This window comes from Staurois parvus, unplaced genomic scaffold (genome assembly GCF_062004578.1).
Source record: "Staurois parvus isolate SC_StPar_1 unplaced genomic scaffold, SC_StPar_1.0 ptg000015l, whole genome shotgun sequence".
In the NCBI taxonomy this organism is placed as follows: Eukaryota; Metazoa; Chordata; class Amphibia; order Anura; family Ranidae; genus Staurois; species Staurois parvus.
In genome coordinates this window covers 3,676,375-3,692,518 of record NW_028317811.1, presented here as the reverse complement: position 1 = coordinate 3,692,518, position 16,144 = coordinate 3,676,375, and the positions used below count along the sequence as shown (strand labels likewise).

The 16,144-nt window shown below is 43.5% G+C and overlaps 1 protein-coding gene across 1 annotated transcript in view; it reads left to right on the top strand.

The window, feature by feature from the left end:
* Nucleotides 1–16,144, top strand: part of SMCHD1 (structural maintenance of chromosomes flexible hinge domain containing 1) — a 408,526-nt gene that overhangs the window by 35,272 nt on the left and 357,110 nt on the right. Inside the window, exons 4-5 of the mRNA XM_089678219.1 lie at nucleotides 4,132–4,214; nucleotides 4,314–4,444. Of these exons, the coding sequence (XP_089534345.1) occupies nucleotides 4,132–4,214; nucleotides 4,314–4,444 (214 nt within the window). The remainder of the gene's footprint in view (nucleotides 1–4,131; nucleotides 4,215–4,313; nucleotides 4,445–16,144) is intronic.

Below are 16,144 nucleotides of genomic sequence, written 5' to 3'. Positions count from 1 at the left end.
CTGAGAGGCTGAGCCAGGTGGCTTTCTAGATTCTGGGTGAATCCCGACTTTGAAGTTGGGATCTTTCCCCAGCCTGGACCAGCTGAGTGAGGTAAGCCGACAGTGGACAGTCCTCTATCAGCTGAAAACGAGTCACAGGAGTGCAGTTTGTCCTGCACTCCTGTGATCTACAGGAGAAGTATAGCCAAATAGTTTTGGCTGTACTTCTCCTTTAACCACTTGCCTATTGGGCACTTATACCCCCTTCCTGCCCAGGCCAATTTTCAGCTTTCAGCACTGTCGTACTTTGAATGACAATTGCGCGGTCATGCAACATTGTACCCATATGAACTTTTTATAATTTTTTTCCACACAAATAGCTTTCTTTTGGTGGTATTTAATTGCCAGTTTGGTTTTTTTTTTTTTTTGCTCTATAAACGAAAAAAAAAAGTTTTACTTTGTTTCTATTATAGCATTTTGCAAACAGGTAATTTTTTTCCTTCACTCATGTGCGTTTATGAGCTGCACTGATAGATGGCACTGATGGGGGGACACTGATGGGAGGCACTGCAGGGCACTGATCATCAATGCCCTGATGATCAGTGGTGATCTCCTCTGTGACAGCTGCTGGCTATCGGCAGTACTTTCCTCACGCTGTGACCGCACGAGGAAAGTGCTGCCGATAAGCGGCAACTGTATTTACTCCATGATCTGCTGTGTCATTGGACAAATCACAGCGGCCTTTTACCTCATCACGTGATCAGGATCACGGAGATCACTTGGTGCGCGCCCCTGGTGTGCGGGAGGGCGTGTTCTGGAAGGATGTCATATGACACCCTCCCAGAACTGGGTAACCATGCTGTTATAATTTTTATTTGTGCATAAAACAGTTCGTAGGTATCTTTTTATGTAAGTACAGCATACATAGCCCATCTTCTCACGACTGGAACACAGTTGGTTAGGATATTTTGATTTAATATTAGCTAGCTTTATATCTACAACTCCAGTGCATACAGTGAAGTTGTCTCCCAAACAAAGATATATTTTTTTTTATCCCCCAAAAACTACAAATAGTTTGTCAGTAATATGTAAACTGTTTATTCAGAGTGCAGATACACTATATTGCCAAACGTATTGGGACGCCTGCCTTAACACGCACATGAACTTTAATGGCTTCCCAGTCTTAGTCTGTAGGGTTCAATATTGAGTTGGCCCACCCTTTGCAGATATAACAGCTTCAACTCTTCTGGGAAGGCTGTCCACAAGGTTTAGGAGTGTGTCTATGGGGATGTTTCACCATTCTTCCAGAAGTGCATTTGTGAGGTCAGGCACTGATGTTGGACAGAGAGCCTGGCTCGCAGTCTCCTCTCTAATTTAATTTATCCCAAAGGTGATCTTTCGGGTTGAGGTGAGGACTCTGTGCAGGCCAGTCAAGTTCCTCCATCCTAAACTCGCCCATCCATGTCTTTATGGACCTTGCTTTGTGCACATGTTTTAACAGGAAGGGGTCATCCCCAAACAGTTCCCACAAAGTTGGGAGCAAGAAATTGTGCAAAATGTCCTGGTATGTTGACTCCTTTAGAGTCCCCTTCACTGGAACTAAGGGGCCAAGCCCAACCCCTGAAAAACAACCCCAACACCATGATCCCCCCTCCACCAAACTTTGCACAATGCAGTCAAGCAAGTGCCATTCTCCTGGCAACCGCAAAACCCAGATACGTCCATTGGATTGCCAGACAGAGAAGCACAATTCGTCACTCCAGATAACATGCCTCCTCTACCCTAGAGTCCAGTGGCGGCGTGCTTTACACCACTGCATCCAACACTTTGCATTGCACTTGGTGATGTAAAACATGGATGCAGCTGCTCGGCCATGGAAACCCATTTCATGAAGCTCTCTACGCACTGTTGTGCTAATTTGAAGGCCACACAAAGTTTGGAGGTCTTTAGCTATTGACTCTGCAGACAGTTGGCGACTTCTGCGCACTGTGCGCTTCATCATGCGCTGACCCCACTCTGTCATTTTACTTGGCCAGCCACTTCGTGACTGAGTTGCTGCTGTTCCCAGTTGCTTTGACTTTGTTATATCACCACTAACAGTTGACCGTGGAATATTTAGTAGCAAGGAAATTTCATGAATGGACTTATTGCACAGGTGGCAACCTATCACGGTACCACGCTTGAATTTGCTGAGCTCCTGAGAGTGACCCATTCTTTCACAAATGTTTGTAGAAACAGCCTGCATGGTTAGGTGCTTGATTTTATATACCTGTGGCCATGGAGGTGATTGGAACACCTGAATCCAATGATTTGGAGGGGTGTCCCAATACTCTTGGCAATATAGTGTATCTGTGTTTGGGGTTCGGCAACAGCATATCACAAGGGAGCTTTTAAGGCACCTGCAATCATTTTTTGTTCATTGTATTGTGATAAATTACATACCTATAAGGTAATATATTGTGGCAACATGCTTTACTGTTGTGCTCTAAAACTTGTTTTCTTGATCATACAGCACAGAACACAGGCATAGTCCATAGATAACTGGGTTACATACTGTTAGCTTAAGGTGATTGGACACTAGCAAACCTAATTTTCAGGACCCCAGATAATTTCTCCCACTTACAGCAATCCTCATTTATTTGTAGCCAGCAATAATAAATTGATAGAAATGGAAAGTAGTGTCCTGTACTGTACTGAAAGAACTGGATTTTACAGGCAAGTTAAAAATCCTTTTTTCATCATGATAGAGTACAGGACACAGGCATATTTAAACCTAGGTTCACACTATGAATCGCACAGGAATGTGCACTGCATTCCTGTGCAGTTCACATGCAATTTGAGTCTATACATTTTTAATGAGCTCAAATTGCACCAAAGTAGTGCATTCAGTACTTTTGGAAATGCAGTGCTACCGAATCGCATGGTAATTGTGTACTATGCAATCTGGTCCAGGAAAGCACACTGCGCTTGCAACCTGCATTTGCAGTGTCATTAACATGTCACTGACATCCGCTGCAGATCACAAGGGCAGTGCGTTTGGAATGCGGTGTTGTTAAACCCACAAAGGTTGCGGTTTCCTGCACCCATTCTAGTGTGAACCGGGGCTGAGATGACTGAGACATCCAAAAGCAATACATAAAAATGAGTGGTGGGCAACAGAGCACACTATTGCTAACCGTTTCATAAAACACGGATTCAAGACTCTAGTTTAGAAGGCTGTTTCCAGCACCTTAAGGCTCACACCAACAGAAGCCTGAACATCTACATGGTAAAATTTTGCAGACTGGGAAACAGAGGACCAGGCAGCAGCCTTACAAATCTGTGAAACCAGCTTGATGTTGAAAAGCCCAAGAAACACTCATGGATCTAATAGAGTGCCACTTAATATGAAAGGGTAGAATCTTTTTCTGGAAGGAATAGGCTTCAACAATTAGTTTGAATGAGGTTGAATCCACGGTACTTTCATAGTAAGTGCCCCTTAAAGTGATAAACTTAAAATGTTTTTTTTACCTTTTAATGCAAGCAATGCATTAACGTAAAAAACGTTTGAGGTCTCCATGTGCTCCCCCTTCCTTTTGTGAAGGGGAAAAGAGGGGAGGAGAGAACAGCGCAGTGCATGGCTGTATCTCTTCTCCCCTCTCTTCCTCTTCACACAGGGACTCAAACAGCAGCAGGAGCCATTGGTTCTTGTTGCTGTCAATCAAATATAGTGAAGAGGAAGTGGATGGGTGGGGTTAAGTCCTGTTGTGCATGATTATGAATCAAAACTTCATAGACACCGGTCGGCAGCATGCATGCAGCGTGTGTCCTCATAGCAAACCGCTTGGACAGGAGAGGAGCCTGTAAAATTGTTGTGCAAGCCTGAAGGTAAGGCTGGAGGTTAGCTTTGTGTGCAGCAATTTCACAGCATGTTGGGAAATCTCTGTAATTTACAATGTGCCACACAAGGTATTTAGATATGTAGTGGAATAGATCTTTCACTATTACTTTATTCCTTTTACCTTCCTTTTATGTTATCTGTATTATTGTGAAAATATATTGAGCAATAACCTTTTACTGTAAAGTGTTACTACCTGATAGCTTTTATGGTCTAGTGCATCCTGATTGCTGCTACCCTAACAACCTCAATGGGCTTTCTGATTTTATTTTCAGCTTTCGCTCTAGCAGAGTTAATAGACAATTCACTTTCAGCAACAGCACAAAATTCAGGCAGTCGAAACATACAGATAAACCTGGTATGTAACATCGGTATCAAATTGTTTCTTCCATGTGCATAATAATTTTTCTATTTGGCTCAATGTTTTTTTGTTATATTTCTTATATGAATACAACAGCTTTTTGATGAAACTCGAGGAAAGCCTGCTATTGCCGTCATAGATAATGGAAAAGGAATGACTTCAGTGCAGCTTAAAAACTGGGCAGTGTATCGTTTGTCAAAGTTTACACGAGGAACTGGCAGTTACAGGTTTGAAATGTTATTGTATCTATATTACATATTGACTGTACCTGAAAATCTATTAGAAATTTGTAGGACAGGGCCTGGTTAAAATATAACTGTATTTGTCTATGCACCCTATGGAATAATTCTATTGTAATATGTTACCAATGATAAAGCCTGCTTCCAGCAGCATAGCTTAACCGTATTCCTTTATTATACATCCCAGGTCACAGGGTAACTTCATATCCATTAAAATTGAGTTATACTGCTACCTTCAGGTGATTGGACTCTGGCAAAAAAAAACCCTGAAAATCCCTGCCCATGCAAAACCCCTCCCAGCCAGGCATGATCTCAGTTTTATTTGCTAGTGATGTTCATGCCTGTGCAGTCTCTGCTCAAGTTACTTCTTTTTAGCAGTTTTTTTTCTCAAGATTTCCATCTGGGAATAGGAGACTGGCTTATCTAGATCTGTTGCCTATGGCTTTCTGCTAAGACGAACGGTACCCATACTCCATAGTGAACATGCAGAGAAAGTCTGTAATATTGCCTTGGCACTGCATAATGGAACCTTGTGCAATTATATAGTTCCTTGTGGACCAGCAGAGTGCTTTACAGGTCCAGGTTGGTGATCCCAAGGAAATGCCTTTGTGGCCAATTCTTGCTGAGATGGGTGAAGTTTGAACCCCCTGGGGGTCCTGCAGCATGGACTGGTGAGTGCCCTGGTGGTTACTCCTTGGAGATACCTGTACTCCATACCTAAATGGTCATTATCCTGCCTTATTAGCTTTGTGTTTCCCCCCCCCTTCCTTAGTGGGGCAGTGTTTTGCTCTGTATTCTTTTATTGAACAACTTTTTGCCTTAAACCAAGGAAAAACACACTTCACTGTATATATTCTGACCACCCTAAGCACTGCATAGCAGTGACGTCGTTCAGGGTCAGTCTGGAGCATCCCTTGGCTCCAAACAGTAGAGGGAAGCACTTAATTTTGCCCCCACACCACCTCTGGGTTAGTATTGTGCAGTAACGGTCAATGAGGTTTTTAGGGGTGGAGCTTACTGGCAGTGGTCATCTTAGCAGCCCTGTTCCCCCAAGCAACGCAATATCGCAGCATTAGGATGGGCACTCTGGAACATCTGAAATTTTGGGGGCACAGCAAGTATTGTCAACATTGCCAGCATAACTACACTTAATACTCGAACCACTGCTATTGCCTGGGGAGGCAGGTCACTAGAACAGATAGGCAGGAATTCTGTTTTCCTGGGGAACATTTTAATTCCCTCCAATTTGAGGGTATAGGACACTAGTGTTCCCACCTGCTTCCCTCAGCTGACCTTGTACTCCCTCAATCAGCATGCAAATATATTGTTGACAAGCTGTCTCTGCGAAGGCAGAGAGTGGGGGGGGACTGGGGACTTTGCCAATGTGTACAACTGACATGTGATCACTGTGAACGGTCACAGTGATCATCTCGTACCAGGGCCAGCCTGGTAAAAACGATCTGTGTTCTGTGCCCAGTGGAAACAGCGGGTCACAGATTGTGTCACTGCATGGCCCCTAGGTTGCGCGAGAGTTGGAGGACGTCATATGACATCCACCCCAGGTAATAATGCTCCTGCTCAGCGGTATTATCATGGTCGAGAGGTGGTTAAGGAAGATTTGGACAAAACTCTGTTATTCAAAGCATCTTTTACTGTAGTGTTGGCACCCTTACAAGTTGTTGTGCCTGTAGGCATGTGTCTAACCCTCAAAGTCTTGGCATTTTGGATGTCGGGAGATAGACACTAACATTCGGTACAGAGTCGGGCACATACCTGGATAGTTTTAGTTTCTTGGTGGATGACCTAAAAGAGTCCATATAACAACTTTCTCAGCTCAGTGGCTAATTTGTACACATGCAAAATATCTTATGGCTAAAGTCAGTGAAGCTCTCTTGTAAAAAGCAGGTTAAACAATTACCCTTTTAACGGGAATCTTTGTTCGGCCCTGCATTTGATTATTACATCCAAAAGGTAAAATGCAAACAAGAGTATCCTGTTGCTTTTTAAGAAGAAATCGAATCCTGCGGAACAAAAACCTGCCACCCTTTCTACTTTCAAAAAGCATTTCTTTCACCACTCTCAGGCAACAAAGCTTAAGCTCCAATCCCAGTTTTGCGAGACTTGGACTCCAAATACATCTAAGTCTGGAGACAAGTCCTCCTCACAGCGAAGGGGCTCCCCCGCTCGCTCAGGTATGGGGGACGTTTGCTGGCTTTCACAGACTTTTGGCAGTTGGAGATTGTGGACGATTGGGTCCGCAGTATAGTGGCTCTGGGTTACAAGCTGGAATGTCTGAGCCCTCCCCCTCTCCGCTTTGTTTTCAAATGTTTCTTTAAATCTTCAAAGGAGGACAGTCTTTTTTTCAGGCTTTCAATCACCTGCTGCCACAAAGTGTAATTGCTCTGGTTCCAGTGAGCTAAAGGTTTTAGTTTCTATACGAACCTCTTTGTGTTTCTCAAGCAGATTGGCCATGTTTGCCCATTCTAGACCTCAAAAGACTCAACAGCTTTTTCTAAGTGCTAAAGTAACAATTGGTTCAGTCAGCAGTCACCTCCCTCCAGTAGAAACGCAATCTGGCATCTGTGGATATCAAAAATTCTTATCTGCATATCTCAGTTTTGCATTGGAGGATAGACATTTTCAGTTTGTGGCCATGCTGTTTGGTCTGTCCGCAGTTTGAAGAGTGTTCAACAAGGACTTGCAGTGCCTTGAAAAAGTATTCATACACCTTGAAGTTTTCCACATTTTGTCATGTTACAGCCAAAAGTGTAAGTGTTTTTTATTGGGATTTTATGTGATAGACCAACACAAAGTGGCACATAATTTTGAAGTGGAAGGAAAATGATAAATGTTTTTCAAAATGTTTTACAAATATCTGAAAAGTGTGGCGTGCATTTGTATTCAGCCCCCTGAGTCAATACTTTGTAGAACCACCTTTTGCTGCAATTATAGCTGCGAGTCTTTTTGGGGATGTCTCTACCAGCTTTGTACATCGAGAGAGTGAAATTTTTGCCCATTTTTTTTTTTTTGGAAAATAGTTCAAGTTCTGTCAGATTGGATGGAGAGCGTCTGTGAATAGCAATTTTTAAGTCTTGCCACAGATTGTCAAGGATATAGGTCTAGACTTTGACTGGGCCATTCTAACATATGAATATGCTTTGATCTAAACCATTCCATTGTAGCTCTGGCTTTATGTTCAGGGTCGTTTTCCTGTTGGAAGGTGAACCTCTGCCCCAGTCTTTTAAAGACTTTAACAGGTTTTCTTCTTCCCTGTATTAAGCTCCATCCATCTTTCCATCAACTCTGACCAGCTTCCTTGTCCCTGCTGAAGAAAAGCATCCCCACAACATGATGCTGCCACCGCCATATTTCACGGTGGGGATGGTGTGTTCAGGGTGATGTGCAGTGTTAGTTTTCTGCCACATATAGTGTTTTGCGTTTAAGTCAAAAAGTACAATTTTGGTGACCAGAGCACCTTCTTCCACATGTTTACTGTGTCCCCCACATGGCTTCTCGCAAACTGCAAATGGGACTTCTTATGGCTTTCGTTCAACAATGGCTGTCTTCTTGCCACTCTTCCATAAAGACCAGATTTGTGGAGTGCACGACTAATAGTTGTCCTGTGGACAGATTCTCCCATCTGAGCTGTGGATCTCTACAGCTCCTCCTGAGTTAACATGGACCTCTTGGCTGCTTCTCTGATTTAATGCTGTTCTTGCCCAGCCTGTCGGTTTAGGTGGATGGTCATGTCTTCATAGGTTTGCAGTTGTGCCATACTCTTTCCATTTTCAGATGATGGATTGAACAGTGCTTCATGAGATGTTCAAAGCTTGGGAAATTTTTTTATAACCTAACCTAGCTTTAAAATTCTCCACAACTTTATCCCTAACCTTTCTGGTGTGTTCCTTGGCCTTCATGATGCTGTTTGTTCAATAATGTTCTCTAACAAACCCCTGAGGGCTTCACAAAACAGCTGTAATTATACTTAGTTTAAATTACACACAGGTGGACTATTTACTAATTAGGTGACTTCTGAAGGCAATTGGTTCCACTAGATTTTAGTTAATGGTATCAGAGTAAATACAAATGCATGCCACACTTTTCAGATATTTATTTGTAAAAAATTTTGAAAACCATTTTTTATTTTCCTTCCACTTCACAATTATGTGCAACTTTGTGTTGGTTTATCACATAAAATCCCAATAAAATACATTTACGTTTTTGGTTGTAACATGACAAAATGTGGAAAATATCAACGGGTATAAATACTTTTCAAGGCACTGTAGCTCAGGGTATTCTTTTTATAGGTTGCCTGGATGATTTGCTTTGAAGGAGCTTGGCTTCTGAAAGCCAATGTGAATCATGGGGACCTTGGAAAGGTTTGGCTGGGTCCTGAAGGTATAACTTTATAAAAAGTTTTTTTTTTTAAGTTTTGGACTGAGTAGAGAGGGATTAGAACCCCTATCAATTTGTATTGCTGTCTGTGCCCCCATTATGGAGATTCACCCTCTCTATTTGTCCTGTTTACCATTATCATTGGAAGTAAAAAAAAGCTAAAATTTTGGGTTGTCCCAAGAAAAGTAATAGAGGGGAAATCTTCCAATAGGGACACTAGTTCTGGTGACTTGGGGGTCCCCAAGGGATTCTCTTAATTTGCAGGGATTTCCTCTCGCTTCCTGTTTGTCTATGGAACAGGAAGTGAGAGGATATCTCCAAAATGGGACACAGATGGTGAAAGAAAATCTGGCATGAGTTATAGCTCTTCTTTGCTCTATCCAAAATGAAAAAAAACTTTTTCCCTTTAGTTCTCCATTAAATTCCAAAAGTCAGCCTTAGACCCAACCGAAAGGTTGGAATATTTAGGCCTTGTTTTGGGCACGGTTTAATTGAGAGTGATCCTTCCCCAGGAAAAATGTCTTGCTCTGTGCACCCAGGTGGTCTTATTTTAGACTCTACAAAACCCATCAATATGTCTTTGCATGAGGGTTCAAGGAAAGATCGTAGCGTGTTGTGTTAGCATGGGATGAGAGAAAACAATTGCTGGACTCCCTGATAGATTTAAACCCCAAGATGAGACTGTCTTTGAATTGGTGAATTTTGTCACGTATGCTGGAGATGGGAAAATTATTCCTTCCTATGTCCTGGAGGGTCCTGATGAAGGCCAGCCTGCTACGCTGGGGTGGAGTTTGCTACAGGGAACTTGATTGCCGCAGGAGAGGTTGTTGCCTATTCTCACCCTGGAATTGAAGGCTATTTGTCTTGCTCTGCTGTATTGATTGTTGCAGATGAAGATCTTCCCCGTCAATAGTTCAGTTGGACAACACCATGATGCTGGCCTACATAGGTCAGGGGCACCAGGAATCGGGCTACTTGGGTGGAGATGGATCTCGTCTTGTCTTGGATGTTAAGTTGCTTTCCCAGTCAATCACCGTTCCTGGCGTGGAAAACTGGAAAGAGTATTTCATCAATTAGTGTCCAATGAAGTGGGCTCTTCGCTCACAGGTGTTCGAGGAGCACTGTCAAAGATGGGGAACTCTGGATTAGATCTGGCATCTTGGTTCAGTGTAAAATTGCTCATTGTCATAGCCTGAACCGGGGACCCTTGGGTGGTTGCGATAGATGCTCTGGTAATGTTGCGGGATCATATCTTTCTAATGTATGCCTTTCCGACGCTACAGCTTATACATCGTTTTGGGTCAGGCATTCTGGTGACTCTGATCGCCCCATCCTATCCCTGGAGAACTTGGTACTCTGATATTGAAAACCTGTCAGTGAGCAAATCATGGACCCTGTTGGATCAACCTGACTTCCCGTTACAAGGTCTTATATTCCATCCATGTTTATGGTCTGTTGCTTAAACAGTATGACCGTTGAAGGGTCTTGAGAGACAGGGTGTATCGGATTCGGTTATCATAACCTTTCTGAAGGCTAGAAATACAACGTCCTAGATGATTTATCATAAGACTTGGAAGTCTTATGTGAGGCTCAGGGATGTGATCCCCATAATGTTGTGAGCTGCATTCTGGCTTTTATCCAATTGCAAGTCGATCAGGGTCTGGTTCTGAGTACAACCAAGGATCTGATTTCAGCCTTGGCGGTTCTCTTCCAGGGACCCATTGCTTCACCTTTCCTGGTGCATGCCATTGTAAAAGAATTGGGCATATTGTTCCACTGTTCAGGGATCCTGTGACTAAGTGGGACCTTAACTTGGTACTTTCTGTATTACAGAAATCTCATTTTAAACCATCTGGGACATTCGCTTAGTCCTTCTGCCACGGAAGGTTGTTTTTTTTTCTTTTCTTTTTTATTGGTTACTGTTGATTTGGCTCTCAGAGGTTCAAAATTGGTTGGTCTTGCCTATAAGGAACAGTTCCTGGTGATCCTTGCAACCTCAGCCTTTTTTCTACCTAAGGTGGTTTCTTTGTTTCATCTTAACCAGAATATTGTGTTGCCTTCTTTTTGTTCTAAGCTTCAGGTGCTGGGGGACAAGGCTCTTCATACCTTGAATGTGATTTGTGCAATTAAGGTTTATCATAACCACTTGCCAACTAGCCACTGTATTAAAACGGCGACAGGGCGGCACCCCTGCGCAAAGTCATGTTTTAAAATGTCATTTTGCAAAATGGGTAGGGGGCGTGTGCCCGCCCTACCCGCGCTGCGAATCATGGCTGTCAATCACCAGGTCCTCGCCGGTCATTACACGCTGGGTCCCGGCGATTACTGGCAATCACTGACAGGGAGCACGGCTGCAGTGTTTACACTGCATCTCTGCTCCCTGTCAGTTCCTAACACACTGATCCCGAGAGCGGAGTTTAGCACTCTGGATCAGTGTGTTCTTGTGAAGTACACACCCCCCCCTGCCCACTAGTAAAACACTCCCCTCACACAGTTAACCCTTTGATTGAATAAAAATGTTAACCCCTTCCTCCCCAGTGCCATTAGTACAGTGTCATTGTTTTTTTTTTTTTCACTGATCACTGTATTGGTGTCATTGGGGATGTCAGTGACCCGAAGTTAGTTCCCCCCCAGTGTGAAACTGTCCGCCGCAGTCCCGCCAGAAGTTGCTGATCACTGTCATAAATCGCTGATCACCACCATAAGTCGCTGATCGCCGCCATTGTTATTATTATGAAAAAAAAATCCCAGTATCTTTCCCGCCATTTGTAGGCGCTATAACTTTCACGTAAACCAATTAATTTGCACGTATTGGGATTTTTTTTTAGCAAAGACATGTCGCAGAATACATTTTGGCCGAAATTTATGACAAAATTTGATTTTTAAATTTTTTTACTGGACATGTTTTATAGCAAAAAGTCCAAAATATTGTTGTTTTTTTTTTTCCTCAAAATTGTCAGCCTTTTTTTTTTTTATAGCACAAAAAATTAAAACCGCACAAGCGATCAAATACCACCGAAAGCTCAAATTGTGGGAAAAAAAGGACGTAAATTTAATTTTGGTGCAGTGACAATTAAATACGGTGTTCCCTTCCCTTATTCACACACTTCCCCAAAACGCATATAAACACTTTAAACCACAAAAAGTGTGATAATCTTATGAAGTATGCTTAGTATCCCAAGTATATAAATACAAATAAACCCCCCTAGTGCAAAATAATGACAATCAAATACAGTGTACCCTTCCCTTATTAACAAACTTCCCCAAAACGCTGATAAACTTAAACCCCAAAAAGTGTGATAATCTTATGAAGTATGCTTAGTATCCCAAGTATAAATACAGATATAAAAAGTGCTCTTAGGTTAATCAGCGCACTAGCGTGTATTTTGGCACAGGGCACTCTCGGCTGACTAGGTTCGCTGTTTTCAGCGAGGATCCATATATACCAGTCAGCAGGCCAATGTCTCTCAGATGGCATGGAGGGATGCAGGGGGTGAGGGGTCCACATACACTTGCCAGTTAGCGAGGAACTTGGACATAGCCCCTCATGCATCATATCCGTTAAGGGTCAGTGTGTTCCTAGCAGCACTCTCTCTCCACCTATCAGGTACTGCTGCTACATTCGGGCACCTTTCACCAGTTCTTTTACGGCAATTTATGGCTACTCGTTTCCAAAGGTTTCAGCGTTTGGATTGTGGCAGCCACCACAAGATCTTCAACCCTTCACTATATATCCTCACCTGAAGGATGTTCTGTACATGGATTGGGCTTACTCTGACATGGGGCTCATGCTACCAAGAGGTTTGATCAGCAATACCCCATGAAGAGTGAGTCCAACTAGAAATGAAGTATGTCTTCGGTAGATCTAGTGGTTTCTTATCTCAATGAGAACCTCATGTGCCCAGTGGATGATGTTCATGTATTTAAGGATGTTTGACAAGCACCTGAAGACATTTTTTAAAATCCTCTTTGTCCTTGGCAGGGGTAGCTTTGCAGCTGGCAATTACGTTTTTTATAGGTGAAAGTCTCAAGGTCTGGGCTCGTTGCATGATGAAAGAGGGGGACCCTTTCAGTGGGATTTAGGAACCTGGAAGATTTTCCTCGTGCTCTCAGCTTTTCAGTGGACACACTGAAAGACTCCATACAAAAGATGTAGTGTGGAACTTTTGTCCAGGCACATGCACAGGATTCTGTGGGTAAAGTGTTTGTCATTGGACCCACTTTACAAGAGGCATGTGGACATTCATCCTTTCAAGAGGAATGTTTGTTTAGCCATGCTCTGGATGATTACACTCAGAAGATAATTTGTAGGGAAGGGAATTTTGTTACCACTTAGAAAGAGAGGTAAGCATGTGGCTCATAAACCTGTTGCTCCTTCTACTTCAAGGAAACATTTTGATCTCTGGCTTCTACGTCTAGGTCAATGCCTGGAAGAAACCATGGACTTCCAAGCCCACTAAGACAGGACATTTGTTCTCTTCACAATGAAAGGGGTGCCCTTACTTGTTCGGGTAGGGGGACATTTGCAAGCCTTTGTGAAGATTTGTAAGGGGAAATTGTGGATGAGTATTTTTGCAATGTTGCTGCTTGCGTCTACCAACTGGAGTTTCAGAGCTTTCCCTCTCAGTGCTTCATGCTTTCAAATTGTTTTGAACCACTTCACAGTTTTGAAACCAAAGGGTGATATTTGACCCATCCTCTGGATGGAATCTGTGCAGTCAGTGGGGGCCTCTCTTATAGGGAGATTTCCTGGCAGTGGTGGCCTCTCTCCAACAGGGAGATTTCCTGGCATCCGTGTATATCAACGATGCTTACCTGCACGTTCTGATTTTTTTTTCCCCCCTTGCCATAGGTTTCTGCCGTGAAAGATCCACATTTTCAATGTATGGATCTGCCATTCTGCCTGTTCACCAAGGTCCTTGCTACAGTTCTGGGGCTGTTGTGGTCCTGAGGAATCCCTATTAAAGGGTATTGGATGACTTACTTTTGAGCAACCTACTTTCTTCTCTGCTGAGACCAGTGTGTCTCATACAGTACACACTCTTGTGTAAATTCAGAACCCATCTGAACCTCCCCAATCTGCCTTAATCCTGGCCCAGAGGTTTGAATTTCTGAGTCTGACTCCCTGGATAACTGTCCAGGCAAGAGTGATCCTCCCTCTGGAGAAATGTCTTGCTCTATGGACTATGGTTGGTTTCCTCAGATCTCTGACAAATCCCTTGATTCACCCTTGTATGAGAGTTCTGGGGAGATAGTGACCTCCTTTGAGGCACTACTCTTTGCCTGGTTTCATTCCAGGCCTCTACAGTGAAATATTTTGGAGGCTTGGGACAGAGGACACAATTGTTGGACTTTCCAATGTCTTTATAACCCAGCTTGATTCTGACTTTGGACTGGTGGATATTTCTGTGGATATTTGTATGCTAGAGATGGGGTAATCCTTTCTCCCCCTCTCCTGGAAGATTCTGACAATGATGCCAGCCTTGCCGGTTTGGGGTGAGTTTTAGACAATCTCTTAGTCCAGGATACTTAGGTTACACAGTAGAGGTCATTGCCCATCCACATGCTGAAGCTGAGAGGGGTTCCTCTTGCTGTTCATTTGTACGAGCAGCTAAACGTTCCTCCTGTAAGGATCCATTCAGACTACGACACAGCGGTGGCATAGATAAATCATCAAGGAGGCACCAGAAGTCAGGTGGCCTAGAAGGAAGTGGATTTCATCCTGTCGTGGGTGAAACTGCATGTTCCTGCAGTGTTTGCCTTGCAAGCTCCAGGGATGGAAAGTTGGCAGGTGGATTTCCTCAAGTGTCAACAGCGGTCTTCAGGGGAGTGGGTTCTTCACCTGGAGGTATTTGAGGAACTCTGTCCAGATGTGTGCTCTGGTCTGATTCGCAAGATTCGAGTGGCAGGAATTCCAGTGATTCTTGGTGCCCTGGATAGGCCCAGGAAAATTTGGTATTTTAGCATCATGAACATGGTGTGCATGGTCCTTGGATCCTTCCAGATCGACATAACCTTCTGTCACAAGGTCCGTTCTTCTATCCTTTTTTATGGTCACTGGCTTTGAAGGGCATGGCTGTTGAAGCCCAAGTCTTGAGACACAGGAGAGTCTCTGAAACCTAGTAAAGTGATTTCAAGGAAGATATACCACAAGACGTGGAAAACTTACCTTATTTTTCGCTCCATAAGACACACTTTTTTCCCCCCAAAAAAGGGGGGAAAGTGTCAGTGCGTCTTATGGAGCGAATATAAAGCGGCCGGTCCGGTATTTCCGCCGCCACCATGTCAGAATACCGGGCCGGTCGCTCAGCTGTTCTCTGCGGCAGGAACTCAGCTGTTCCTCTGTCCAGCGCTGTAGTCTTCCCGCGCCGGCTTCTTCCCGCCCCGGCATTTGTGGCAGCCGGGTGCCCACTGTGCATGTGTGAGAAGCACATGACAGGTCCCAAAAGATGCCGGGCTATTCACAAAGCGCAGTGCTTCTCGCACATGCGCAGTGGGCACCCGGCTGTCAAAGTCGGGTGCCCACAGTATAGGAAGGAGAACTCTGCGGAAGTGGGAGCGGGTACCTGTCAAATTCAGGTACCCGCTCCCCCTCCCTCCCTAAAGGTCCGCAGTGTCTGGTCATGCCCTGTACTAAAATAAAAGAAAAATATTCCTGCGCCAAAACCCAAATTAAGTAAATCACCCTTCTAAATTGCTGCTGTGCTAAAATGTGAATACACAAACATTGAAATATATAAATAAACAGTGCAAAAATAGACCTAAAATCAAATATTAATAAATCACAAAATATAAATGTCCCATATCAATAAGTGCATATCTGTGTCAGAGAAAATTTCTTTCAAGAGAAGGACACCATAAAAAGTCCCTTGTGGTGAAAAATACGAACTCCAAATAATTTTTCTAGCCTTCCACCTTTCACCCGTGCACACCAAAATCAAATGCACTCACCAGATTTTGGTGAATGAAAAGCCTTTAGGATCTTATGGGGAATCCTATACCCTCTTTTCATCAGTTCAGTGATAGCCTCTCCAAGATAAAATCCTCTTACAGGTCTCACCGTGGCTCCCTAGTTTGCTCCACCGTATCATCAAAGAGAAAACTCACATAGTGTAATATTTCCAGATCAATCTTATACAATAACGAACAGAATCCAGGCCACTCACATTTCAATAGCTTGTAAAAGGCACATTTATTAAGCCCATGACATCCTGATGATCAAAACCAGCCAACATACTCCAGGGTTCCCACACCAATGTAGCCAGATAGAGCAGAGGAACAGCAGAGAGCCAG